At 41.2% G+C, this 13,457-nt stretch overlaps 1 protein-coding gene across 1 annotated transcript; it reads left to right on the forward strand.

Annotated features, from left to right (window-relative positions):
• Window positions 1-360: 360 nt before the first annotated feature.
• On the forward strand, window positions 361-13,185 carry has2 (hyaluronan synthase 2). Its single transcript, XM_026294474.1, has 4 exons — window positions 361-1,052; window positions 9,719-10,345; window positions 11,623-11,724; window positions 11,825-13,185. Exons 2-4 carry the CDS (start codon window positions 9,719-9,721, stop codon window positions 12,749-12,751), a joined length of 1,656 nt encoding a protein of 551 aa, XP_026150259.1. The 5' UTR covers window positions 361-1,052; the 3' UTR covers window positions 12,752-13,185.
• Window positions 13,186-13,457: the final 272 nt, after the last annotated feature.

A 13,457-nucleotide genomic window follows, 5' to 3' on the forward strand; every position in this document is an offset into this window, starting at 1 on the left:
AATTAAACCTCAGTGCTGAACTTTGAGATGTGCCAGTTTTTACACCATGTGTATAAATTAATTAAAAAAAGATAAAAGCTCATAGTCTTTATTGTCTCTCAGGAACATGTCACAGTCCTTATCTGCTTCTCAGGCATGGGGGCATGGACAGCCAATGTAAATGACTCTCTCTCTCTCTCTCTCTCTCTCTCTCTCTCTCTGTGTCGCTGCCTCAGTTTGAGTTTGAATGACTTTGGATGAGTGACTCCCTGTCCCTCCCTCTCTCGCATCCCCTCTCCTTTGCTCCTCCTTATACCCCCCAAACCTCCCCTCTTATTAAAACAACACGCCAATCTGTTGTAGCCCGGTAAAAGGGGTTTGGGAGCCACAGCAGCCAGAAAAGGGGGCTCCACACGGACACACACATTCACACACACTCTGCCATCTGGATGGAATTAGACAGCTGAAACAGCGGCAGAGACTTTTGGCCACTTCTCTGCGCCCTGTGTAACCTGGATGCTTTGGGAAACTATAGAAATCTTTACCTACAAGTCCCTCAAGAGAGCAAAAAATACCGACTCATTATCAGAGTCATTGCTGGAAACTTTTTTTTCGTCTAAATGTGACTGACGCTGCCAAAGCTGATGCCTTTTTTAGCCTTTAAAAACTTTTAAAATATGAATGAAGGTCTGAGAAGTTGATGGAGGAGAATATTTATCATTTCTACACAGTCTGTTTTTTATTTATACTTTTTTTATATGAATAATGCCAAAGTTGACTGACATGATGTTTGTGTTTGTACACCTAAGATACATGCGGTGCGTAATTAAGGACTGCAGACAGACTGTTAAAAACTAAACACAAGCAGCCGTGATTATCTTTCAGGAACGATTCTCAAATTCTTTTTTTTTTTTAATGAGGATCAGTTGTAGCGGATTCATGAGACTCACTGCTCAACAAGTGTCCTTTGAAAGTGTATCAAGACTTTTTCTCCCTGTGAAGCGGCACCAGAGCCACCGGAGTTGACCGCATCCTTACTCAAGGACGAACCAGAGGACAAGAGCAGCTCCAAGGTAAGCGGCCAGGGATCATTTGGTGTGGGGGGCTCTGCAGAATGCGCACAGACAGTGACAAATGTTTGGTCAGAAGCCATTCATTCTTACCAAGAGGCAGTCTGGAAGCTAATTAGACGCATTTAAATTCTAAGTACGGTCATGTTGTTGCTCCAAAGGTTTATTTCAATACATGCAATGTGGCATATGATGTTTCTTTCATCATTTTAAATCATAATCAATAACTACGCTCTATAAAGTTGAGGGGGATGCCCGCTCTCTATGGAGAAGGGTTTGTTTCCTCTCCACGTGTCTGAAGGAGAGAGCAGCGTAAAGCGCAGATACCCGCTATGGAGGGTTTTAAATGGTAATGAAACAGCTTATTTGTCCTTCACAGGTCTTAGCTACTGTGTTTAAAATAACAGGTTGTGCCATAACAACTCAGAAAATATGTGTTGTGCATGTTTAATCGGCTCTAAATATCACGAGCATCCTCGATCCAGCTGTGCCATCCCTGGTAATGTGTGAAACATTTGTCTACACTGAACTTTTGATGATATAAAACTACATTCATTCTGGGCACAGCCGGTTGTTATAGCCTGATAATAATACCGACTGATGACGTCCAAAACAGCAGGTCATTCTTTGAGATGTGTGAGCCAATGGGAAAGCTGGATTTGGACACGTCCGGTGTGCTTTGTAGTAGGAGCGCGTAATTTGATGCCTAAAGTGAAAGACCGCCGTTTGCGCACATGTCAACGCTGAATTATAGATTTTAATTTAGTAATTGTTATTAATTATGTTCCCCGAGTGTCTGGGTAGTGACCAGACCCAGACAAAACGCAAAGCTTATGGCACCTGCCAAAAAGACACACTGCACTCACTTTTGGCATTCTAACTTTTTCACACATCCACCACGCACATTATACAAATGCAAATGAACATCTGTCCCCTGCTCTCTTCTTCCTTCCAGCTACTCTGCAGATACCACTGCTGCCTCATGTAAAACCACACCAGTGCCCATCTGTGAGATGGCTGTCTAAGCATCTCACAGACATGTATCTATGATGCACAGCAGAGTTGGTATCCTACTTAAGGAACCTACTCTCTATTCACCTGCCTACTTATTTTCATGATACATTTTGTTGAAGTCCACCTGTAAGGAGTGATGACATGTGTAGTCCAATGTCAGTGACATGTCAGTGATGTCAGATGTATTAGCAGAATCCCACTTTTTTCATGTTAGTTAGCAATAGAGCCGATCCAAACCCAAATCCAGATCCAAACACATTCCCTAATCCTGCACCTCAGTTCGTATTAGTTTGATGTACATACATAGATGCCCAATGACTGATGCAGACCATATGTTCTTTGCACAGACCTTCTGTCTATGCACAAACTACTAGAAACATACACCTACTGTCCCTAACCTGAGCCCTGCAGGGAGATTGTGTGCTGAGTGTGGGCCTCAGTGTACTGTAAGGAAAGCAGTCCATCTTCTGGTGTCTGTTAGTAGACTATAAAGCTCTACAACACAGCCCTAATTCGTATGTGGAGCATTATGTTCATTTCATTAAAGTGACTGTATCATGCAGATAAGCAAACAAAAACAAAGTCAAAGAAGAAACGTTTTTTGGCAATCCTTCTACAGTTTTACTGCAGACTCTTCAGTATGACAGGATGTTTGTCCACAGAGCAAACAGAGTAGTTTTAAGACAGGAAAGCATTCCAAGTCTCACGTGCAATTACCGTTCACAGCAGGGGTCCTTCAGTGCACAGGGCCCTGGGGCCGGCAAGGTTCTAACTACTGAACTTAGGAGAGAGTATATACATGCAGTCCCTCCCAGACACAAAACACCACCACCTACCTCATTTATTTTGCATCAATGCTTCAGTTTTTTCCATCTTCCCTTGGTAAAGTAGCAGTGAAGCAGCTCTGCAACCAGCCAGTAAAAGTGAAAATTTGGATGTCAATGAGAATTAGAGTTAGATTGCCACTACCTCATACTGAGTCATACAGAATCTCACAGAGAAGAATGATGCCAGTGCTAATGTGTCGTTCCAGGAGTTGCACTATACCATAAAGCAACCCAGGAGCTGCATAAAGTGAGCTGTGCTTTAGTAGCAGATTAAGTTGGCTCCTATTTGTGCAATACTAATGATATTCCTTACAGTATACACTGTGGTAAATCTCTAATGACACAAGGTACAAACGTTGGAATCACAGTCATGTTGTTCTTTTCTTCCTTAATAACTTCATCATTCAGGCTGATAGTGACTCCCTGTTATCTCTTATCCAATTAGATGTGATAATGCAGTGCTATGAATAGAGGAGGCAGAAAGGCTGTTATTTTAGAACACTTTTGATAACAGTCCAATGCCAAATAAGGAACATGTTGGATCAGTGGATGATAGAGAAAGACAGTCTGGGTTCATTAAAACAGAAATATTCTAAAGTCTTCTGTGACAGAGACCTCAGGGCTTTCAGAAACCAAACAGAAGCTTTTTTTCATACAACCGTGAAGGGTTAAAAATGACACTTTTACTTGTAAATGCTGCATAGGAAGGAAAAGCAGACAAATATTAAGACAGAGGAATATGAAGGCACGCTTCACTGTGCTGCAGCTGTAATTTGGCTGAAAATCTTAGAGCCTGTCACAGTGGCGTAACTCCAATGCCTCAGCTGGCAGTAAACTGAGCCAAGTCCACCACCGCGCCTCTAGTCTTTCTCCCCCTCCCTCTTTGGTGTCTGCCATCCCTCCTTCTGTCCTTCTTTCACTATCCCATTTGCTTCCAGCCCACCCTCTTTTTTTTCTTACCTCATCCTCATCCTCCACCCCTATCCTACTCACTCTTTCTGCATCTTTGTCCTACACACCAAGTATAGTACGGTTTCACTTCCCTCTACTCATTCACAGAAAACGAAATCCAGAGAGATGAGTCAAAGGGACAAACATGCCAAAATATTCCACAGCACAGCCTGGCTTCAAAAATGAAAATGGATTTACCGCAGTGTTTTATTAAATTATGAGCTTTTAAATTGAATCAAACTAAGACAATAAACAATACTGTTGTTTAAAATGAAAAAAAATGATGCATATATGAAGAAGCCGGTGTATTATAATACAAAACACTCTTCAAGGATGTTGAAACATTTGCTCTGTTGCCGGTTAGAGCCTTAGCACACCTGATTCTAATAGCATGCAGAAGGTGAAGAAATAAAGAGAGCTGAGGGTGGAGATAAACAGGAATGTAAAAGTCAACTCCCTTGTAATGTTGCCAGATGCAGCCCTGTCCACCCGATTCTAATCATGTAAAGAGGAGTTCATGACAACGTTCCCAAAACAGCACCCTGTGATCACACTGGGGTTTACAGGTGGGAGGGGGAAGAGGAGGATTAAGGAGAGGCAGAGACTACCTAGCAGTGCCTTTGAAAGCTCATCTGACCATTCATTTCATTCAGACTTAATAGTTTTCATGTACTGTAAGCATATATCATGAATTCAATAGACTTGACATAAAAAGCAGCAGGAAAGGAAGTGGAAACTAATGAGCCAGCCTTGAGTGTATCCAGAATGTCTAAGACAGCAGCCAACGCTCAAGTTTTTCCCAGCCGCTCCTTCTCCTCTGCTTATCATCTGCTTAGGAACATGGAACACACACACACACACACACACACACACACACACCTAAGATGAATGTGCACACCTAAAGGCTAATGCAAATTTTCACTCTGTGCATTGATTATTTGGACTTGAGCTTATGCATCTCTTTTTGCAGCCAGTTTCCCAGAACATCATGAGATTTCAAAGGTGTGTATTACCTCTGCAGGTACCGTCTTGTTGATAACACAATATTTCTTCGATATTTCTTCAAAGGATCAAGAGACTTTTAGCAAAAGAAAAAAATTATTATAGTTTTATTAGCCCGTACGTGTTGCAGATTGATAGAGGTAATGACACTTTCAGCTATAGATCAGAGTCAGAATTATAACCCTTTCTCAGTCATGTACTGTATTTATGCCCAAAGTACAGCAGTTACAGTTGTGAGCTGGCTGCTCTTTAGAGCAACATTAAAGTTTGATTTGTGAATACTCATCCAGCCAGAGCCGCCGATTTGTGAACGTTACACTTAAGGCGAGTGACTGCTGAGTCACAATAAGATAAAGATGTACACGTTATGTTATCTCAGCTCAGCACAGAAAAGAAAGGTGTCTTTTCTGGCTCTGTTTCAGATTTATACTGCTTGTGTATGCATAGAGTAATCACACACACGCACACACACATACACACACACGTCAACTGTATGAAGACATGCACACACACGGTCTGGCGAGGCTTGTTATATTTTATGTTTCTTCACAGTCCTTGGAACTGGACCCCTGATGACAGGGATCCGACTGCTCTCCTGAGTTCCTTCAAACCATCTCTTCCTCTCTGCAGTACACATGCACTCACACACACAAGCCTCCTCTTGTGGGCAAGTATACTCACTGGCCAAATAAACACACTGTGCATACAATACTTAGTAGTTTTTGTTTGCACACACACACGCACGCACGCATGCACATGCACACACACACACACACACACACACACACACACACACACACACACACACACACACACACACACAAATATACACATGGCCAACATTCAGCATCAACAGTGAGATTCACATTAACCCACACAAGGCACAATCAGTATACATGTGACAAGTGTCTTATATATATATATAGTGTCTTATAGTGGCTGGTGATTCTCCTGGCTTTGCAATATCACATATTATACTTATGGACCAATAGTCACAGAGATGTCTCATTTGGTTCTCCATGCAGCAGGAACGCTAATATGCTTAAGCTAAGACTCTAATTAAATATAGTTAAACTTTTTTTCAAATTTTAAACACCCCATCATATATAAATCTATGTAGACAGAATAGATATTGCGGTGGGCAGGAAATGTGGGTTGTGTCGCAGCCACCAGTCATCAGCTTTGTCACCTGTCACATGATTTTATCTGTATTGCTGTACTATATGTTTTGTGTTGGTGAGGCAAATATAGTTTCCCACCCCGGTGGACAATAAAGATTTATTCTTATTCTGAAATCTGTTAGTCACACCCACGAGGAATGATGTATTCTAACTGGCTGAAAGAGATGCATTATATTCAGATAATTGGCATGAAAAAACAACCTCATTTGTAAAAGCAATTATTGCTAACTGGAAGTCTACCCATTTCAGAGACAATGATTGTTCCTATTTAGGATAGTAATGCTTTTTTGAATTTGGTGGCTTTTGCTTTAGCACCACAACAACATAAAACTTTCTTTAACCCAGTAATTTTATTTCTTAATTTACTGGCTGTATTGTTCCAAAACACACACTGATGTTCCCTAAAGTTTGTGGATAGTAATTCACTGTCTTCTCATCCCAGGCCATGATCAGGGTAAAACTGAAATCAAATACTTTGGTTTGTAGAGCAGAAATTCCCACCAGTCTGAACAGCACTTTGTACCAGTAATAATTTACGCTTTTAGTGGTAATTATCAAATTTTAGCATGTGACCTTGTTCAACTAAGATGATAAACATGTAAACATCACATCTGCTTAACACTACTGTTGTTATTGTGGCCATGTTAGTTTGCTGATGTTAGAATTTAGCTTAAAGTCTCAAAGTAGCATGGTTGCAGATTCTTACTTGTCAATAGTTGTGCCCTACTTATTGGACAGGTTTTACTTATAAATGCACAAATGCTTAGAGTAATTTAAATGGACAACAGGGATTATAGTAAAATGTGTTGGACAGATGGTATACTAACAAATTATGTTTGGAGGGATCAGTGTCTTGCTTAAGGGCACCAGAGAACTTATTTTAGAAGAAGCCAAAGAGTCTCTCTTTAGAGATCCAGTTGAATGAGACACTTTGTTGATTGACACACGCACACACACACACACACACACACACACACACAGGGACAGAATAACCTACAAGTGCCAAGATTCAAAAACAAAAACAAAGCTGGGCTGAAGTCATTCACATGTGTTAATGATACCTTAAGCTCACACACATACATCGACATGGGTAGATACATGTACACATTACTGAAAAGTGACATCACCCACATGTGTCGATGACTGTTGCTGTGCAGATGCTCCTCTGACGAGAGGTTTTATCTCTAGGGGGGTCAGGGAGACCATCATGACTAAACCTTAGTCTGCAGTTAATTCTTCTGAGCTGTGTGTTAGTCTGACCTTTGCACTGGATCACACACCCTAAAAGTCATATGGGTGAATCGCAAACCAAACAGTGTCAATGTCTGTCTTTGCACTGAATCACACAATTTACAAAATGGACTACACACTGCACAGTGCTAAGCTGCTCTGTAATGAGAGAACAGCAGAGGGTTCATGTCTGAGGAGCATGACCTGAATTTAATTTCACAGTTTGGTTTTGTACTTTAACCACAAACTTATTTACCAGAGTGTTTCATGTCAGTACAGAGCAGATCATAAATAAACAAGCAGTGGAAAAACAACAAACACTGTGTGGAGTTTACAGTGTCTGCAGTGGTTTCCTCCATGTTTTCTGGTTTTCGTCCGACAGTCCAAAAGGTGAATTGGAAACTTCTCAGTAGGTGTGAATCTGTCAGTCTGTGAGCTGTCATGAAGGCATTTCAATATTTAATCTTATGGATTAGACTGTTAGTTGTACAACGTTAAGCACGCATCCATACACCAAACCATGCATGCCTATACTGAAGGACGTCTAGGATGAAATGCACTCTCAGCTTAACACAATTAACATCTGTATTTTTTACAGACAGACACATCCCCCCTCACTAGTGTATTAAGTTGTAGATGTGCATTTGTGTATGTGTGTGTAGCATGTGTGTCTGGGGTCTTGTAAATGAGCTGCTGACGTTAAGAGCCCTGCCACGTGCCAGAGGAAGCCTGCTGCAGTGGTTGTGGCCTTCTCAGCCAACAATCAAATGAACAAGGCATTATGTCTGAGCCAAGGGGTGTGTGTATTTCTCTGATTTAGCTTAGCCTCACTCTGATTTTTCTCTGACTCTCTTTCAGTGACTCTGTTGCTTTGTTTTCCCCTGTAGTCTCCCTAGCCATCTGTAAGTGTGTGCCACCCTTTCTCCTGACTGTGCTCTTAAATCTACTTTTACATATTTATTTATTTTCCTCTCTTATTCTTGGTTTCTCACTGCAGTTTTGACAAAACAATGACAAGGCTTTAAAATATTTAAAATGAAGCACAAAATATTAAACAGTGTCCCACAATGGATCAAAAAAGCACATGGTGACTTACAGAAAGTCAAAGGCTCAAACTACCTTCAATCTAGGGACACCTAGATGCCTAGATACCTCAATGACAAACAAAAAGCATGTTGTTCATAATGTGTAAAGCAATATAACATATCATCCCATCCATCCATCATCTATACCTGCTTATTCCTAATCAGGGTCACAGGGATCCGCTGGAGCCTATCCCAGCTCTCTTTGGATGAAAGGCAGGGGTACACCCTGGACAGGTCACCAGTCCATCACAGGGCCACATAGAGACAAACAACCTCACACACTCACACTCACTCCTATGGGCAATTTAGAGTCACCAATCAACCTGACATACATGATTTTGGACTGTGGGAGGAAACCAGAGTACCTGGAGAAAACCCACACAAGCACAGGGAGAACATGTACATATCATCCCTTTCTTCAAAATATCTTTGTATCTGGTTTAATCTTTGGAATGACTTTCTTGTCATTCTTCCTTTGGGAGTTAAGGAGGGGAAGAAGTACACGTGCAACATTTGAAAATCAAAAAAGCTCTTGTCTTCTTCCCACGGAGATATAAACAGATGACATCACAGGGTGGTCCGCTCTGCATTGAGCTGAGCTGAGCCATGCGGAGTGGGTCTCCACTGGCCTGCCAAACAGATGGCGGTAGCAACATAACAAGGGCTGAAAACAAACTTTAAGATTTTGAGCAGATGATTCTGTGTAGCAGGCCTCATGTTCATAAAACTGTCGCACAGAGTTTCCTTTCTGAAAACACAAAATTTTATGAACTAGATAAAAGTTTGCTAAATAGAGTTTTTGCCTGAACATGTCCCAAACTGTGTTTAGAATACTGCAGAAAAAAAATGACCAGATGTTCCTGAGTGAATGCTTGGAGTTTGGCTGCTTGGCAGGGGCAGCCAGCTTGCTGGTTAATTAGGTCAAGAAATCTTGTAATGTTCACCCACCCACACTAAAGCAGAGTTGAAACAATCAGATACAACTGTCTGACATTAGGCTGGGGATTTGGGGGAGGATTAGGGGGAAGGAGAGGGGAGGGAGACTGTTAAGAAAAAGACAACCTGACCTTGTTGTGATCAACTCATTGTGTCCACCAAATAAGAGTGAAGTCAAAGACTATGAATGAGCATTTGCTATATTTTAAATCTTATAAGGCCTCAATGTGTTTTAATGTTAATGAGTTCAATATAGTATAAGTATGACTCCCTAAAGTATGAACATGAGAGCATGAAAAATTTCTTTTGCATTTTACCTGCACATGTTAGGATGATTATTACAAGAGGTACATTTTTTCTCTTGTTAATTAATAATGAAAATGGAACACAGTAGCACTAAGGTTTCCCTTTCTACTCATTAAATTCTGTTCTTTTGTCTCCAGATGAAGTGTCAAAGAGTCCTCACCTACCTGCGGATATTTGGGACCACCATGTTCGGTGTGTCACTCCTGGTGGGCATCTCCACGGCCTACATCATGGGCTACCAATTCTTCACCACTGCCCACAATCACCTATCCTTTGGCCTATATGGTGCCATACTTGTCATTCACCTTATTATCCAGAGCCTCTTTGCTCTCCTAGAACACCGAAACATGCGGCGCTCCTTAGAGACACCAATCAAACTAAATAAATCCTTGGCGTTGTGCATTGCTGCATACCAAGAGGACCCAAACTACTTGAGGAAATGTTTGGTGTCAGTGAAGAGGCTGACATACCCAGGGATCAAAGTGATCATGGTGATCGATGGGAACGCAGATGACGACTTGTACATGATGGAGATTTTTAAAGATGTGATGGGATGGGACAAATCAGCCACCTATGTGTGGAGGAGTAACTATCACAACAGAGGGCCCGAGGAGACAGATGAGAGCTATGCTGAGAGCCTTCAGCACATTTCCAGGCTAGTGCTAAATAACAAGTGTGTGTGCATCATGCAGAAGTGGGGAGGGAAGAGAGAGGTCATGTATACAGCCTTCAAAGCACTGGGGAGGAGCGTGGACTATGTACAGGTAAGACTGAACACATTTTAAATGGTTTTTAATAAAGAAATGTAAAACAGAAATAGAATCAACACACTCATATAACAGATAAGGTCTACAGTGATATGTTTGCCTGTGTCCATCTCTTTACCCTAACCTTAACCTGTCCCCAAGTTTAACCACCCTATTTGGATGCCTAACCTTAAATGTTTATCCCCCTGATCCTAGCCAGGCCTAAAGGTTGTTTAACCCCAAATCAAACCAATACTCTAATCTCAACCATCCAACTACAACATGTCAGGGGGCTTAAATGACATGTAGGGAGAGTCACTGAGATAGAAGTACTTCACCTTACCTTTATCCTAACTATAACCTTCACCTTAAACCAAGTTGTCACCATAAAATTTTGTGGTTTACATGGTGGGGATCAGCATCTGGTCCCTACAAGAAAAGCCTTGTTCCCACAATGTGAATAGGAAGAAAGGGAATAGTAGGCTATAAAGAGAAAGTGCTACTCCAGTCCAATCATGGGTTCCACAAAGAGTCTTTTGTGTTGCTTTTAGATGGACGGTGGCTGTGTGCATTGTGTTGTGAAGTGTAAGAAGGACAGCAGTAGCTGATGTATAAGTGTTATGGGTAGGACTAGTAAGTGTTCCCAGGTTGACTTAATACACTATAGAAGAAAAAGCTGAAACCAATGTACAAACCTCACGTAAATATAAACATGAATTCGTCATAAAGTACAAAACACCAATAGTCATTGCACCATCCATGTTCAAATAGTTTATCTAGTAATGTTAAACTAAGAGATGTTGAGTAATGAGTGAAAGCGAACAGAACCCTCACGACTGTAATATTAGAATGATTGTTAATGAGTTTGCATTACAACAGATAAGAGGATTTCAAAACTCTTTGATATGATGCTGGAAAACACTTGCCACTGGATACAATCTGCCAGAAATATCTTATTTAACAAACACTTCAAAAGAAGAAGGCAACACTGCCAGCAATCATGCAGTACTTTTCAACATTATGGGAAAGGAAGGCCAGTGCATGCCTTTTTACAATCAGCAGGCTGTGTTTGTAACAGATGTGTAATGTTAATAGGGACTGGGCTCAAGAATTGTTTTAATCACCTTGTATACTTTATGTTTGCAGTGATGGCTTCACATGTAACAAGTTTTAATCCTAATATTTTTGTTTACATTTTTTGTATACTATCTTCACGCTATGCGCTTTTTTATATGACTGTGACTTCAGACTTAAAACACAGGTATCTCACTGTTTAACTTCTGGTTTTCACTCAGGTGTGTGACTCTGACACCATGCTGGACCCAGCATCATCAGTGGAGATGGTGAAGGTTTTAGAAGAAGACCCTATGGTGGGAGGTGTTGGAGGAGATGTACAGGTAGAGTTACAGAACTACAACAAGTGGCAAATTTTACAATTGAGTTTCACAATATGTTAAACCCCATCCTTTTTCTTTTTACTTATCAATCTGTCCCTAGATCCTAAATAAATATGAGTCGTGGATCTCCTTCCTGAGCAGTGTACGATATTGGATGGCTTTCAACATTGAGCGAGCCTGCCAGTCTTACTTCGGCTGCGTGCAGTGTATCAGCGGGCCTTTAGGAATGTACCGAAACTCCCTCCTGCATGAGTTCCTTGAAGACTGGTACAATCAGACCTTCATGGGATCCCACTGCAGTTTTGGGGATGACCGTCATCTCACAAACAGAGTTCTCAGCCTCGGCTATGCAACCAAATACACAGCACGATCAAAGTGCCTCACTGAGACGCCGATCACATATCTGCGGTGGCTCAATCAGCAGACTCGATGGAGTAAGTCATACTTCAGAGAATGGCTATATAACTCAATGTGGTTCCACAAGCACCACCTATGGATGACTTATGAGGCTGTGATCACAGGCTTCTTCCCATTTTTCCTCATCGCCACTGCAATCCAACTCTTCTACCAAGGAAGGCTGTGGAATATTCTGTTGTTTCTACTTATTGTGCAGGCGGTGGCACTGATCAAGTCAACTTTCGCCAGCTGTCTCAGAGGTAACATTGTAATGGTTTTTATGTCATTCTACTCTGTACTGTACATGTCAAGCCTGTTGCCAGCCAAAATGTTTGCAATAGCAACAATCAACAAGTCTGGATGGGGAACCTCTGGAAGGAAAACAATAGTTGTGAACTTCATTGGTTTGATACCAATATCAATATGGTTCACCATCCTCTTTATTGGGATTATCTACACAATAATCCTGCAGACTAGAAAACCCTTTCCCGAATCAGAAAAAATTGTTCTGATCATAGGAGCAGTCGTGTATGCCAGTTACTGGGTCGTCCTGTTGACTTTGTATACTGTGCTCATAAATAAGTGTGGGAAGAGGAAAAAGGAAACATATGATATGGTGCTGGATGTATGACTTACAGTCTACAGTCATCATTTACCACTTAACTCTCTTTTTGTATTGTTGTGCCACACACAATGTTGTTTTTATGCAAATGTTTGCCAGTGAAGAGCAGCTCTGGAGGCAAAATTAAGTCACCCAGAATGGGCGAAGAACCAGAGTTCTGTCAGAACAAAAACACTTGAATAGCACAGATATAAATGGCAGTGATTGCTTGTGTGGTTCACTCATGACCACAGTACTCATGATTTCAGATCATCAGCATGCTAGCTAATTAGCTTACCTAAATTACTTACAACTATAACGTTTAGCTGAAGATCAGTTAGCGTAAGAGAACGCAGAAAGGCAAGGTTACATATACTGCAGTTGGCAGCAAGAGCACTATAGGCTTTTTAATATTAGCTACCTCTTACTGTGGTCAGTTTCACTGGGTTTCAGTCTAACATTAGCAACTTAGCCAAAAAAAAAAAAGAAACTGTGGATTTTTTGTTCCACCCATTGGGGGTTAACTTGACCAATAAGAATATTTTACCTCCAGAGCATCATTGTGTTTCCTAGAAACATTTGTACACTTTTACAAAAACCAATCTAGACATTTCCTATACCAAAGGGAAGCCAGAAGACTGCCAGTCTATTTCCACTGTCATGTGACTGCATAACATTGAGGACTGATTTGTAACTGTAAAAGGTTCTTGAAAGACACCACTGGCATCACTATCTA

Source organism: Mastacembelus armatus, chromosome 16, assembly GCF_900324485.2.
Source record: "Mastacembelus armatus chromosome 16, fMasArm1.2, whole genome shotgun sequence".
Lineage (NCBI taxonomy): Eukaryota > Metazoa > Chordata > Actinopteri > Synbranchiformes > Mastacembelidae > Mastacembelus > Mastacembelus armatus.

What these genes read in the sequence shown, in the direction of transcription:
- has2 (XM_026294474.1), top strand. Translation starts at nt 9,719, where the DNA reads ATGAAGTGTCAAAGAGTCCTCACCTACCTGCGGATATTTGGGACCACC. An exon ending in GGAGCGTGGACTATGTACAG is followed by an intron (nt 10,346 to 11,622) that starts GTAAGACTGAAC and finishes GTTTTCACTCAG; the next exon opens with GTGTGTGACTCTGACACCAT. An exon ending in GTGTTGGAGGAGATGTACAG is followed by an intron (nt 11,725 to 11,824) that starts GTAGAGTTACAG and finishes ATCTGTCCCTAG; the next exon opens with ATCCTAAATAAATATGAGTC.